Consider the following 15,144-nt stretch of genomic DNA (forward strand, 5'->3'; position numbering starts at 1 on the left):
TAGTAACTTTGAAGTGATTGTTTATTATTTCATTTACAAACTAAAGTAGGAGTTAAAGAAAATGTCGAATATGTGCAGAATATTATATATATACTCATTCAACATTCGAATACCTTCTACATTTGAGATGCTGTTCATATATTATTCCATTTACAAATATACATATGTGTTTAATTTAGTACATACCACAAGTAGATATGTGCTTAACACATGCATTTTATGGTAGCATGGTAGTTACAGATAATGTGGTTAACTTCAGCAGACATCTGTGTTACACACATGGCCATCAAAATAATTGTGGCATGCTTTTGTGACACTGAAAGAGGCCAAGTCTGTTGCAAAATGATTACTTGCAACAAAAGCCTGCTTAAATTACTGTTTAGTTAAATGGCATCGCTCCAAAACAACAGCATTATAAAGTTGCTACTGCCTTTGAATCACTCCCCAATTTTCAACCTATTTGTAAAACAAGGTAAGCACAGTCCGGTTATAAAAAGTAATTACAGACCAGGATTTTTGATTCATGCTTCTTTGACAAAATTATTGCATTTAATCCCAAATCTTGGCTGCTCTCTTGACAGAGTAATGTATATGCTCCACAGCTGACAGGTAGGGCTTTCATGATTACATAGGAAGGGCACACTCCAGATGACTTTAGACTTGGCACTTCGGACTTCTTTGTTATTTTAGTACCAAATCATCAGTTATCTTTTTCTCATTGTTTCTATCCCCAAGCCAAAGATAATCTATGTATTATAAAAAACTTAGGATGTTTTTGTGATTTTTGCCATTTTATTCGCACGGTATACCAAAGAATGTTACATGATTTTATAAGGTAAATTCTTTTCCTGGCTTCATTTGGGAGGGAGAGGGGATGTTTTGGAACATAAAATTTGAAAACATAAAGTGAACGCCTTCCCCCAAAAGAGACTTTTATTGGCCTTGAAAGGAAACACCAAATGAGAATCTGATTGACTTGCTTATTGTAACTACTGGGGACACAATATTCAAAACAATTTCATAAAAGAAAGGGTGAACTTTATCTTACGGCTTTCACTGACCACTTTTGCCCCCTTTTTCCTGCAAGAGAATGACACCTGTGAAATGAGAATCTTGTACACCAAGAACAGTAACATCAAAGCTGAAGCTTTTGGCCAAGAACAGTTACTCTCCTGTCCATAAATCTATGTAAAAACTGATTCACACAAGGAAATGCCCAGGGCCTACACCATTAGGATTAACTTCTGAGATGACAAGGCTAGGAGAGAACACTTGTCAGCCTCAACTTGATTTCTCAGTGGACCAGCTCTACGGGGGGGGGGGGGGGGGGGGGGAGCGGTTTCCCTTCACCAGATTCAGCTGCTGAGTGATCTAAAATGCCTGCGTCGTAAAACTGAAGGAGAAAAAGGAAACAAAACGCTCCTGATTGCGATCACCTCTAGGTAGTCACATAGTTGCAAGAGCAAAACAAGCGCTCATACGCCTCCGTCAGGTTGTCAACTCTAACGTTGAGAACTCAGCACAATTAAAGAAGTGAGTCTCTGCAATCTCTCATAACCTTTTTGTGTGGGTTGTCTGGGTTAATAGTTCTAATTATATTTTTATTACCTAAAAACAACAGCGAAGTTATTACCGAGTCGCTTTGAGAGATGTTGAATTAAATGTGGGGAGCCAGTTTGCTTGAGGAAAGGGAAATTATTTTCCGTCCAAACGTTAACAATACCCAGCTACAAGCCCAGGCAACACAATCACAACCACCTAATAAATGTGTTTCAACGAGTGAACTCCTTCCCTTCCCCAATGTCACTATCATGAAAAAGCCGAAACGAAGCCAAGGGAAATCGTGCCTTCGACACTGTATGCAGCCCGTATATTCAATTCTGCGCCTCTTTGGGAGCTGGAGGGGGCCTTAGACGCTTTGGGAGGAAATCAATGCCGGGAAGAGTTTTGGTCTCAACTGCCTGACCGCGGACTGCAGCTGCGAGTTGGTGCGGAGATTACACTATGAGACGTCAAACTTACTTTCCCCTATGAAGGGACTCAAACTTAACCCACCCGGACACGTTCACCCTCTACCTGAGCGCCGGGGGCAGCGGCGGCTCCTTCCCACCGCGCAGAGACGCAGTCGCCGCCCTCACCCGTGACAGCCCTCGCACAAAGCCCGGGACCCCCGAGCCCGCTCGGCTGCCAACCTCCCGAACACGCCCACGGCCCGCGCCTACCTTAATGCCCTGCTGCTGGGTGGTGAGGGTTAACTTGGATTCATCCAGGAGCAAAACTTCGCAGTAAAATTCTTCCGGAACAGCGCAGAAACAGCCCATGTCGGCTGTGGCCGTCTCCAGCCGAGGCGAGAAAGCTGCGATCCAGGCGCGGAGCCGCCGCCTCCTCAAGCGCGAGGCATTAATTTATTGTCCACGCTGTGGCGAAGGCGACAGGAACAGCTCCCGGAGGGGTCCGCGAACAGGAGGCAAGGACAGCGGAGAAGCCGGGAGAGTCAGCGCCCGGGAGCCGCCGAGGAAGCGCCGGCGGAACTGGGCGCGGAGGGCGGCCGCGCGTCCCCGCGCATCCTGCGTGCGACTCGGGCTCCTCCGAAGGCGGGGGCGACGCGGCCCCTTCCGCAGTCCTGGGGACGACAGAAGTCTCCTGGCAATGGGGACAGGAGGCACGGAACTGGAGAGACGAGAGCTCGAGGCCCTCCCCGGACTTGGAAGCCCCTAGACGCTGTTCAGCCCCCTCCGCCCGCGGTCGCCGGGAGCGCGGCCTCGACGCACCGGCCTCCTCCTCCGCCTGCGGGTCCACAGCGGGCGCGCACTTCCAGCTCCGATCCCACCCCGCAGCCCCCTGTCCGGTCCGCCGAATGGGGAGCGCTCGGCTCTTCCTTTGTGTCCTGGGTACCCACGACGTCCCAGCAACACTGCAGGGGCAATCTCTCTGCGAGGGTCGTCCCTTCCCCAATCCGCGGGCACCCAGAAGCCCGGAGACGGTCGGAAAGGGCAGCGAGCGGGCTCCTATCGGAATCGGTGAGTAGAGGTCAGCTCTTCGCGGAGCGCGGCTCCAGTCTGGGGAACCCCGAGCTCATCGCGGGGGACCGTGGGGGCCAAGTTCAAGCTCTTTCTCCGAGGATGCCCTGCCGCTGCGGCAGAGTGCGGATTCTCCGGGAGGTTCAGAGAAACGGGGAGTCAAAAGACTTGCCGGCGGGCAGACAAGCGAGCGCCCGGGCTAGGAAAGCGGCGGGCGGACGGGTAGGGGGTGCCTTGGGAGCGCCAGGCCGCGGCGGCTCCGGGGAAAGTTCTCTACGCTCCGCGAGGGCTGGCGCCCGGGGCGGGAGCAGCCCAGGTGCGGCTGGGCCGGGCCCCGGCGTCTGCAAAAAGCCCTGGAGCGAAGCAGGGGCCCAGAGGCCGGGAAGGGGGCGCCCCTTCTGGGCGGGGTCTCGGCTGGGGGCGGAGGGCGGAGCGGAGGTGGTCTAATGGCGAAGTGCCGACAGGTCCGCGGGAGAAACTGCGCTCGGCCCCCGAGCTGCTGGGCCGCTTGGAGCTCTGACCCCGCTCGCTGTGTTCGTTTCCCGGGGAGACCTGGAGGCTGGCTCGGGGAGAGCAGGACGCATTCCTGCTTGGACCCCAGCGTTCAGCACTCCCAGTCCCACACCCACCGTGCGGCAGGCAGTGGCCAGAATTGGCGGACACAATAGCTCTGAGGATGCAGTGACCCCTGGTGGGTTCTCGTGTCCGTGCAGACGGTGGAGACAGCTGCGGATGAGGCAGGGCCGCGCCAGCCTTCGGAGCAGGTGCAATCTGCTCTCCAGCTGTGAACCAGCAGCGAGTTGATGCAAATCGTAGTTAGAGACACAGGGGAGGACGCAGAGCAGGGTTGAGGGTAGGCCTCCCAGAAAACTTACTCTATATTGAGTATTAGAAAGAGCAAGAGCTTTGGCATCGGACGTACTTTTGAGTTCTGTCCTCTACCACTTATAAGCTAAGTAGACCAAAACTCAAAAATATTTGCTTAAAATCTAGGACGTTAGTGCCATTAAAAAAAAAAAAAAAAAAAAAAAAAGCTGGCACCCGCAGCACAGAATGGAAATGAACAATTTTCAACTTTGGAGTGAGTTTCCTTCCATAGTAATTTGTCACAGAGAGCCTTCCTTAGAAAGCCTTTTTCCGTGCTGTAGGAACCCCATCTAAACATGAATAAGCAACCTCCAAAGTGCGATATGAACCTGCCATCTTTGGTATGAACTTTATCTAAAACCATGAATTAAACCTATTTTGTTTTCCAAGCTTTCTGTGAAATGGAAGCAGATTCTGAATTTCTAATCAAATTCTATGCCCAACTTGGGGTTATATTGTCCAAGTTTGTCTTGACGCAAGCTGACACGTTATTCTGGGTTTAGCATCTTTACTCGTGGATTTTTTTTTTTCTGTGATATAATACTCCTGACACAAATTACCAAATAGTATTGAAAACTTTAATAACAGATTTTCATTCTTTATTATAATATTCAGTAGAGCCACCTAAGCTTGGAAAAACAAAAGATAAGGTTCAAGTGTAATAATTTGTTTCCCAGTTTTGAGTTTTGCTGCCATCTGTTTTATGTCCTTTGTTTTTTTGGGTTATTTTTATTTTGTCTGTTTTGTTTTACCTCCAATGGTGATGGAAGGTGCAGGTTTGAGGTATAGTATCGATTCTGTTCCGGGCTCTTCACAAGGAAAAGTACAAAGCCATGAAGTCCTGTACATATGACAGCTTTTTCTAAGTGCGATATTTATTTATCAGGGACTGAAAAAAAGAAAAGAATCCATTTACCACAAAATTGGAGTTTCCTAGGTATAACGGGAAGATTCCATAGGTTTGTTTTTTTTAATCAATAGTTCATTTATATTGCTCAGTAGTATTCCTTTAAATGTACATGCCGCAATTTGTTATGCATTCATTGGTGTAGTTTCCAATTTTTTACTGTTATAAATGATACAAATATTACAAATCCTGCTCTGAGGAGGTAAGCTTGGGCTACCTTAATAAGACACCATAGATTAGGTGGCTTAAACAACAGACACTTATTTTCTCAGCGTTCTGGATCCCGGACTTACAAGATCAGGGGGCCAGCATAGTCACTTTCTGGTGTGATCTCTCTTCCTGGCTTATAGCAGCTGCCATCCCACTGTGTGCGGAGGTGTGGGGGAGAACATGCGCTCTGTGGTGTCTCTTCACAGAGGACACTAAACCTTTTGTATCAAGACCCCACCCTTATCACTTCATTTAACCTTAATTACCACTTTATAGGTCCCGTCTGAAAATACAGTCACATTGGGGATTATAGCTTCAACATATAAATTTGGAGGGGAAACAATTCAACCCATAGCAAGGATCTATTTCTTTTTTTTTTCTTTAAAGTTTATTGGGGCATCAGTTGTTAGTACAGTTACATAGATTTCAGGTGTACAGTTCTGTAATACATTATCTATATCTCACATTGTGTGTTCCCCACCCAGAGTCAGTTCCCTTTCTATCACGGATCTATTTCTTTGTGGGTATGTGTGCTTTATTCCTTTTGAAATAAAAGAGTGGAATAATTGGATCAGAAGATACACAAATGGAAAATAAGCAATGGAAAGATGCTCAATCACTAGTCATTAGGGAAATGCATGTTAAAATCACCGTAAGATACCACTGCAGACCTAGGAGAATGGCTACGTACCAAGCTCTTGTACCACCATACCAAGTGAGGTGAGGATGAGGGCCAGTTTGAATTCTCATACACCGCTGCTGGGAATGTAAAATGTACGACCACTTTGGATGACACTTTGTCAGTTTCTTAAAAAGTTGAACATATACCTTAAACAGGATTTTGGAAGAAAATTTTCTCTGCCTATTCATAGAAAAAAATAAACAAGATACTATTCAAACTCATCAACTTCCTGCCCAGGAAAGATGTGCACAACATAACATAGTCTATTTGAAGCCTGTGTGAAAGCCTTTGATCTCTTTTCAGAGATTCTTTACAAAAATATTTTCTTTAGTAAAGGTGACATTTTGTCATAATAAGCCTATGTAGATGAGTCAAATGACAAACAAATTCGGAGTAGGTATAATTTCATGGAAATATGTAGACCATCTGTGAAGGACTATAGGAATCCTCATCCTGGAAGAATCGATTTGACCTCCCAGGAAACAGGCCCCACCCTTTGCTGAAACATGCACTTCAAAATGCCAGACACAGAATTCTTTTTAAAGCACCATATTCTTTTTAGGAAGATGTCTTCAAATCATCCATGTCTTCTGTCATCTTTTATACTTCGGCATTTTTTAAACTTCAAAAAGTTAATTGTAATTTGAAACAGGAAAAAAACACCTTGAAAACATTGACAGTAACATAAGTAAATAATTTAATTACTTAAAAACCAAAGAGCAATATAGTAGAATCTGGAAGACTTGTTAATACACAGATTGCTGACCCCACCCCAGCCTGAGAATTTGCATTTCTGATAAGTTCCAGGTGATGTTTATGTTGCTGGTTTCGAACCACACTTTGAGAAGTACTGCTCTAGAGATTATCTTTCCAAAAAATAATAAAAGTTGTCCCTAATTATCTATGAATAATTTTTTTAAAGGTGGAGGTGCGTTCTTTACTAGTAGCCTCCCTGTTACTCTACCTCCTCCATCATTACCTCATTAATGCCTGTCCAGGAAGCGTATTGAAGACCCTGCCAAGTAGATTACATCAGAAAGAGTAGTTTTTACAGAAGGGAAGAAGATCCCTGTTTTAGTTTCATCACACTCCTTTATAGTCTCTTCAGATACCTTACTCATTTTTCTTTCTAATATAGTATGTGCCCAGGCACATCCAGTTTTTAAGACCATCCTGCCTGCTGACTCACTTCATATATATGTCATTAACCAGCTGTCCTCTCTCCTGAGTACTGAGGCCTCAGATCCCATTTGCTGAAATGCCTCAAGGGTGTTACCACATTTCAAGGGAAGTCATCTCCCAGACAACAACCTAAACTATTTCTTCTTGTGATAGCCATATAAATGTTCTTTGGAATTTACTGATAATTTTTATTTTGTACAGTTTGTAATCCTTGTTGGTGAATGCATTGACATGGTTTTAATTACCCTAGTATCCCCTTCTCTGGTCAAATGTAAACTAGCAAAAAATGGGGGCAGAGGAGCAAGTTGAAAAGTCTTATTTCTTTAGAGACAGTTTCTGAGTTTTTTAAACAGATTAACGTCTTATGCCTATTTGACTGAGAGGGATTCCAAAAGTTGGCCAGAGTGGGTGAAATGGCTTTGATACATTGTTAGTAGAAATGTAAATTGATTCAGACTTTCTAGAGTACAAACTGTCATAAATACAATAATTTAAATATGCATATACTTTGACCCAGAAATTCAATATCTAGGGATTTATGCTTATCAAATAATAGACACAGATGTATGTAAAAATATATTTGCTGCTGCATGTTTATGTATTAAAGCTTTTTAAACAATCCAAGTGCCCAATAGTAGGGAATTGTTACATTAATTCTAGTATATGCATATGATAGAAGACCCAGCAGCTGTTAGAAAAGATGAGATGGATATATATGCACTGACATGGAAAGTTATCCAAAGTAAGCAGGTAAAAAAGATCAGCTTACATAATTATAAAAAGGTCCATTTTTATTTATTTTTCAACAGAAGTTTCCATTTTTTTACAATGTGCATGAATTAATGAAAAATGAAAATTGATTTTTATATTAAATAAAAGAATGCTGTTTAATTTCTGGGTAATGAAGTTGACCTTCATTTAAAAATGAGTTCCTTTTTTAGAATCTAACATATTGACTATTTTACCTGTTTTCCTATCAAAGGATGGGGAAATCAGCTTTCAGTTCTCCTGCAATTATTTTGATTTGAAGTCAGACTAGCCATGTGACTTTAAAGAAGTCCCACTATCTGTCCATGTGTTGGCATGCTCAGCTGCAAAACAAGGGACTTGGGCCTTGTAGCTGGTGCCTCTAGATCTCCATGCCCAGCGTGCTTCTTTCCCATCCCTTTCTTCTGAAAGCAACACACTGCTCTTCTTATAAAAGTGATATCCTAGGGAAAGAGCAACCCAGTGTAACATCTAGCCAAGAAACAGCTGGAGTAAATGACCTCTGAACTCATGTCCAGCCTTCTGATTCTGACATTAAGAAGTTGCCAAGAAAAACTGAAAACAGTCATTGCATGGGTGGCTCGTGGACAGGACTAGAATGGAGACATTTTACTGTATTCCTTTTTGTAAATACATTTAGAATTTCGTAGTGTTCTTCTGTACACATGTTATCAAGTCATGACAAAAATAAGTATTTTTAAATCGTATTTTAAAAAGCAAAGTATAGTTTATGATCTTACTAAATGGGCATGCAAAGAGTAAGCACTGGATTCACGTATGTGAAAAACACCGACTGATTATCTCTGTGGTAGAACTGTGAGTGAATTTTTTTTCCATAATTTTGCGTATTTTTATAAAATTTCTTCAAAGAATATTACTTGGTGGCCAGCTGAATCTTTTTAATTTTAAGCATTAATCTTATGAAATAAAAATATAAAATGAACAAAAGAAGGCCAATGAGCACATCAAAACAAGGGTTTGGGGAGTTACCACAAACTCTCTACTGACAATCATGTCACCTGACACGGACAGGTGCTCAAGTGCGTGGCCTGTGACTCGCTGACTTTCAGCCTCTGAATCTTTGTGCTCTCTCATTGTGAGCTGTTTTCTCAGCTTACCTCCCACCTGTTGCCCCATTTTCATCTTGGTCGGTTCCACTTGCTGCTCATGTGTCCACTTTACTCTCCCTCCTCCAGGAAGCCCTGTGATTCCTAAGTCTGGGTTGGATCCCAGTCCAATCTGCATTATTACCACCCCTTTACTAAGCTGTAGTTCCTAAAATCAGGGCCATGTTTGACTTATTCTTGCCGTATCCCAAACACCTGGCACAGTGCTTGATAGACAGTAGACTCCCAATAAACACGTGTTGAATGAATAAGTGAGAGCACTTGTACAAGCTTCATTTCTGGCATGCTACAAGCACATTTTTTTTTTTTAAGCACCTTCAATTGGACTCTAGCTTGATTCTCTTCTAGAAAACGTACTTTGCCAGCTATCCACCTTCTTAACCAAAAGCAACTTTTGTTGATAGGTTATACAGAGTTGAAGGAAGCATACAACCATTGCTGTATGTTGAAATATGCACTTACCCCTGACGCTCCTCATTGCTCCGTGTATTACTGGGTTTTGTGGTTGGCACTTGGATCGCAGAGGTTTGTGAGATAGTCCCTTATTTTCTGTGGAAATTAACATGGATGAGCAATTAGGGCAAGAGTAAGCACTTCAGACCTTCTTTGTGCAAACTTGCAGACCCGAGTTTACACTCTAGGTGTACTGAATAAATACACTGAATGCTGTCAGCGGTACCACTTAAGTTGATACCTAAAGAAATACTGACAAAAGAGTTGCCATAATCGGTTCCTTTAGAAGGCTTGGTTGAGTTACCCACCATGAGGAACAATCTCTAATAATTTATTTAATCTGGGTTTAAAGCATGCTTTATTGACATTATAATTGTAGTTTCTGTTGGTGATATTACAAAACAGTGGCAAGTAATGCAACTACTTAAGATCTATAACGTGACATCTGGAAGGAATTCTAATGTCACCTTGATTATTTTACAGATTAAGATTTTGAGACACAATGAGATAAAGGGTTTAGCTCTTGGCAGAGTTGGGTTTCACCCTTAAGTGTTAATTTAATTCCCCACTACTTATAACCCCACACATAATTCTAGGAACGTATGAAATTAAACTTTGTTATATATATGTAAAACATATATGTCAGTAGTGTATATCTTACTATGCTTAGTCCAGGTTGTAGATAGGATAAAGCAATATTTATGAGGGATATATATCCAACCATAATCATATTACTGTATTTCACTGAATCTAAGATGCCACTGATTGCATTAATAATTTATTTTATTTACCACTAAGAAATAAATAAAAACTGCCAATTAATGAAGGACACCATAAGTTATGGAGATACCCCAATATCAGAAATATTAACATGTGAAAAAAATGTCATCTTGAAAATTGAAGTATGCTGTTAATTAGGATCATGTTTATACTAGTTTTAGGTTAAAATAATTGATTCGGTCTTACTAATATCTCCATATTTACACCATGTTCATTGGTAAAGATGAGTGAAGGACACAAGTACAAATATTTTCAGGTCACAAATGTATATAAGAAAGAATGCATGCATATAATTTTTTTGTAAATCAACTATCAGGATGCTTTTGAAAACCCAACTTAAACCAACCTTTAAAATAGAGTTTATTGCCTCACTAACTACAAATTTCCAGCAACATCCAAAAATGACTCTGATTCTCTGTGTCCTGTCACCTCTACCACTTACATGTATTGGTCTTGACCTTAGCCTCGCTTCTCTTGAAGCAGTCAGATGCTGGAGTAGTTCCAGGACTCACGTCTGCTGCCCACACCACACAGAGGAAAGGAGGCCAACGGTTCTTCTAACTTCCTTAGTTGGAGGCAGAGGTTTCACTCTGATGGACCAGTCTGAGTCACAAGCAGTTCAGTGGAGTCATTGGGAACATAGATTCCAAATCCAACCCAGCTCACTGTTCACCAGCTTTGCGCCTCAGAGCAGCACAGACAGGGTTTATCGTAGCACCCACCTCATGCAGATGTTGTGAGAACTACATGGACTAAGGCCATGTGTAGAACTGTGCCTAGCACTTAGTAGTCGCTATGGAAGTGTCGTTGTTGTTGATGATAATGATGTCATCCATCCCTGAAGTAATCACCTTGGCTAGAGAGAGACTACTAAATGGCTGCGCCGAGGTCAAACGGTACCTCCAGAGTAATAGAATTTCTCTGAAATCACATGGGGTCCCCAAATAGGGGCAATGAGAGGAATATTCTAGGCAATTATGGCACAGAAAGTAGGTGGGAATAACCGACAAACATCCACTACACAAATCATGGTTTAAATACCCAGGGTTGTTCGGCGAATCATAGTCTAAAATGAAGACCATGTATCTAAGATAATCATCCTAAGCCTTACATCTTTGACAAACATGTGTTTTCATATGCTAAGTTTCCATAACTTACATAAGTTATACATTTTTAAATGCTCCTTAGATTCCCCTTTTCCTCACATGTTTTCATTCATATTACTACTCAGTCAGTACTTGTTGTCCATCATCCACTGTGTACCTGGCTTAGCAATGAACAGACGGGACCTGGTCTCTGCCCTCATGGAGTTTGCAATCTTACAGAGTGATAATTCTTAGCAAGTACTAATCTTCCTTTAGCTAGATCACTGTTATATAAAATAGAAGTGCAAATAGGACCCTAGAAAACCAATATGTGAATTTTTTTGTTTGAGTAGTTTTTTTGTCTTTTGTTATTTTTTTTACTTTTATTGGGGAATATTGGGGAACAGTGTGTTTCTCCAGGGCCCAGCAGCTCCAAGTCATTGTCCTTCAATCTAGTTGTGGAGGGCACAGCTCAGCTCCAAGTCCAGTTGCCGTTTTCAATCTTAGTTGCAAGGGGCACAGCCCACCATCCCTGGTGGGAATCGAACCAGCAACCCTGTTGTTCAGAGCTCACGCTCTAACCAACTGAGACATCGAGCCACCCAAGTAGATTTTCATTTGACTACAGTATTGTAATTATAAATTTATGTGCTTGTCTCCTCTATTAGACTGCGAGTTGCTTGAAAGCAGAGGCAGCACCCTATTCATTTTTTAAAATCTGTAACATATAAGATAATGCCCAGCACGTCATAGGTACCCATAGCTTTTAATTAAATAATTTAGTCGAAACTGTACAAAAGTAATATGCATGGCTGGAGTGGGTAAGAGTTAGGTAGGAAGAGACAGTTCCTGAGTATTTATCCCAAAAGTACCTATGACTTTGCAATTTATGATAACTTGAGGTTAAAGCTTACCTTCCCATTATCTACATATCAAAGCAAAATGTGGCATATAATCTACTTTTGAAGCTAAACCCCAATTTTCAGCTGGGCATTTTTCCCAAATTCCCTGGCCAATGAGATGTAAGTGTTAAGTATACATGGTACTTCCTGAGAGTCTTTTAAAAGTTTTCCTAAAAGTCTTTAAAAAGAAGGAAGGAGACATGCAACGTCTCTGTCCTCCCTCCTTGTAGCTGGAATTTGAGTGTGATGGCTGGAGTGCATACAGCCGTCTAAAGACAATGGCAGAGGAACGAAACAGGAGCCTGTACCCTGCGAGCATGGAAGCACCACCCCAGCCTGGGGGCGCCTGTCTCTGGGCTTCTTCATGTCTGCCTGTGCAAACCCCTGTTGTTTGTTTTTGGGGGGTTGCTTGTTGTTTGTCTGTTTTTTGTTATAGGTGTCTAAACATAATTCTGATTGAAACCCACACCCATCTATTTAACTGTGTAAGACAACAAGGAACTAAATAAACCATATATATATATAAATTTTTTTTAAGGACACTTGCTGATGTACTGTATGCCACTCCTTAGAAATAAGTTTTGTCAATTATTGAATGAAAATATGTAACTTCTTCTATTCTTGATATCTTTAATATTAGTATACTAGTTTTCCTTTTCTTTGAAAATCTATGACTCAGACTTCTTAATTCAGAAAGAACTAAGGGGAAAGGAGGGATTTCTCCCGCTGCAGAAATCACCGTGACTCCCTCCAGTAGCAGCCTATCCTCTCTTTGCCCCGCCTTTGGCCACTCTGGGCTTGGGAAACAGGAACCTGGACAGAAAGTAAAGGTGGGGAGAGGGGGGGACACCCTAGCGTGATGTGTTGTTACTCATGTAATTGTAATTAACTGTAAAAAAAAAAATTTAAAAATCCACAGCCCTTTTCTCCAGGCCCTGTTATATGAATAACCTCACTTGAGCTTCTAAACCCGTAACAAAGGCAGGACCAATATGATTATCATAGTTGTAAGGTTGAGTAAACTAGGGCTGGGAGAGGTGAGGGGACTTCCCCAGCAAGTGGTGTTTTGGAGAAAGCGGGTCTGTTTTGGATTTCTCCAAAACACCACGTGCTAGGGCTTGCTGTAGTCACACACACACTCATAGATCTGACCCAATAGAGTGATTTCTCCTTTCTTAAGTAATGATGAAATAAAACAAAGATATGCTTATCCTCTTCAGCCTGTCTTAATTTAACAAAGGTTCCCATGAGACCATCTAAAGTTAGGCAATCAGTATTCATCCTATTTTTCTTCTGTGTTTTTTTTTGGATTTCAGATTTTGCAGGCTGCCTTTGGTAAGAGAATTGGGGGAGGGAAAAGGATTAAAGCTTATTGGTAGTTGAATCTCTTTCCAGACTGTGCTCCTGAATGACCTAGGCCCCTGCTTGTGGGTCTGGTAGACCCCCATGATCAACGGGACCAGCCAGCACACTTCAGCTGGCTCCCCAGCAAGCATATGGTGTCAGGGTCAATATTTACTTTCATTTAATGTGTGCAGTGCTTCATCTATTTATTTATTTATTCAACAGGCAATGAGGGTTCATGGAGCAAAATCTCTTTGCTCTTTACATGGATTATGAAATATTAGAGCCCTGGAAAACAACTTCCAGACAAGCCCACCCAACCCTTCGTGTGCAATGTTTGCATACAGTTACTTCATGTATGAGAGGGGGAAAAAACATACACAAATGTATTTTGAGATGAACAATATATATCATCTGGGAAACGTGTAGTCTTTTTAATTTAGGCATACATCATGTCAGTGTTTTGTTGGTGTTTTGCTACCTTTGCGAGACTTTTACAAACAGAAAGCATTATTCAAGATCTTTGTTTAAAAAAAAATGTATGTATTGAAGTTAAAAACAAAAAGTCTAGGTCAGGGGTGTCCAAACTGCGGTCTGCGGGCCAACTGCGGCCCATGATCCATTGTTAATTGGCCCGCAGCAAATTCCAAAAATATATTTAGTTTACTTAAATAAACCAGGTGAGGCAATCCGTACTTCACCTCGAGTGAGTGGCCCGGCTATTTGTGTATTTTACCGCATATGGCCCTTGGTGAAAAATGTTGAAAAAAGTTTGGATACCCCTGGTCTAGGTCTTTCTTGAGTTTTTAGTTCACTAACAAATCTTATTGTTCTGTTCATAAAACTAACAAAATTTTAATAATCACTTTTGAGGAAGCTTTGATTACTATATTAAATTAATATACAAACTTACTTTATACAAAATACTCTCAAACATTTTAAACTACATTTATACATTTTATTTCCATCTTACGTATTTCAATTATCTGAAGAATAAGCAAAACCTTTTTAAGAATCTAAAGTCCTCTAATACATGAATGTTAAGTATATTTTTTAATGTTTTAAGGTTTCTAATTCTGTTTTTGAACTTAGTAAGATATTCTTATATTTTCCAACTTAGTCACAGATTTAATTATTCAATTATAACTGTATCTTGGAAACAAGGCTGATTGTTTATTCTAATAGGCTCCATTCCCTTAAATATTCCAAGTACTTAAAATACCAAATATGCACTGGTCCCTTAGCACAAAAATTATAGATTCCCTGGGTTTGCCTCTGTATTTAATTCTAAATCTTCCTGAGATTAAAAGATGCTTGAAAACTAAAGGAAACAATGTCATCCCAAATGATTTTGGGGTTGCTGTCTCAACGAGCTAATATTTCGTCCAGATCACAGATATTAAATGGGACTTGAGGTGAAGGGTTAGAAATATACGACACCATCTTCCTCCCAACCCCTGTGGTCAGTCACTGTGTCAACCCAGGTGACTGGATTTCTCTCTCCTGACCCCTCAGGGTGCTGGGCTCTAAACAGTGGATGTGCTGAAAATCTTTCCTCTCGCTTCTGCTGTCCCTACCCTGGCACTTGAGCCAGTAACCTGGAAGAAGTCTCCTCATAATCTATCCAAACAATCGCTAGATTCTTCCAATTTCAGCTACAGCCTCCAAAATCTCTCTCAGATCTGCCCTGCCTCTCCTTCCCCACAGCTGTTGCCTGAGTTCAGGCTTCATCATTCTTCTTGCCTCTGGCTACTCAGTTGCCCCCACCAGTCTCCTCTGTTCCAGAGGCTCTACCACAAGCCTCCTCCTTCAATCAT

General features: G+C 41.9%; 2 protein-coding genes across 3 annotated transcripts in view; one reads left to right on the plus strand and one right to left on the minus strand.

Annotated features, from left to right (window-relative positions):
* EPB41L4A (erythrocyte membrane protein band 4.1 like 4A) overlaps positions 1–2,365 on the minus strand; it is a 226,423-nt gene extending 224,058 nt beyond the window's left edge. For both annotated transcript variants that reach the window (XM_019727789.3, XM_019727788.3), the window contains exon 1: positions 2,223–2,365. In XM_019727789.3, coding sequence (XP_019583348.2) covers positions 2,223–2,321 — 99 coding nt within the window. In that variant the 5' untranslated portion in view covers positions 2,322–2,365. The remainder of the gene's footprint in view (positions 1–2,222) is intronic.
* Positions 2,366–2,886: 521 nt separating this feature from the next.
* Positions 2,887–15,144, plus strand: part of APC (APC regulator of Wnt signaling pathway) — a 286,846-nt gene continuing 274,588 nt past the window's right edge. Inside the window, exon 1 of the mRNA XM_074328601.2 lies at positions 2,887–3,020. The gene's annotated coding sequence lies outside the window, so the exon portion shown is untranslated. The remainder of the gene's footprint in view (positions 3,021–15,144) is intronic.

This window comes from Rhinolophus sinicus, chromosome 3 (assembly GCF_057876585.1).
Source record: "Rhinolophus sinicus isolate RSI-liver-muscle chromosome 3, RSI-T2T, whole genome shotgun sequence".
In the NCBI taxonomy this organism is placed as follows: domain Eukaryota; kingdom Metazoa; phylum Chordata; class Mammalia; order Chiroptera; family Rhinolophidae; genus Rhinolophus; species Rhinolophus sinicus.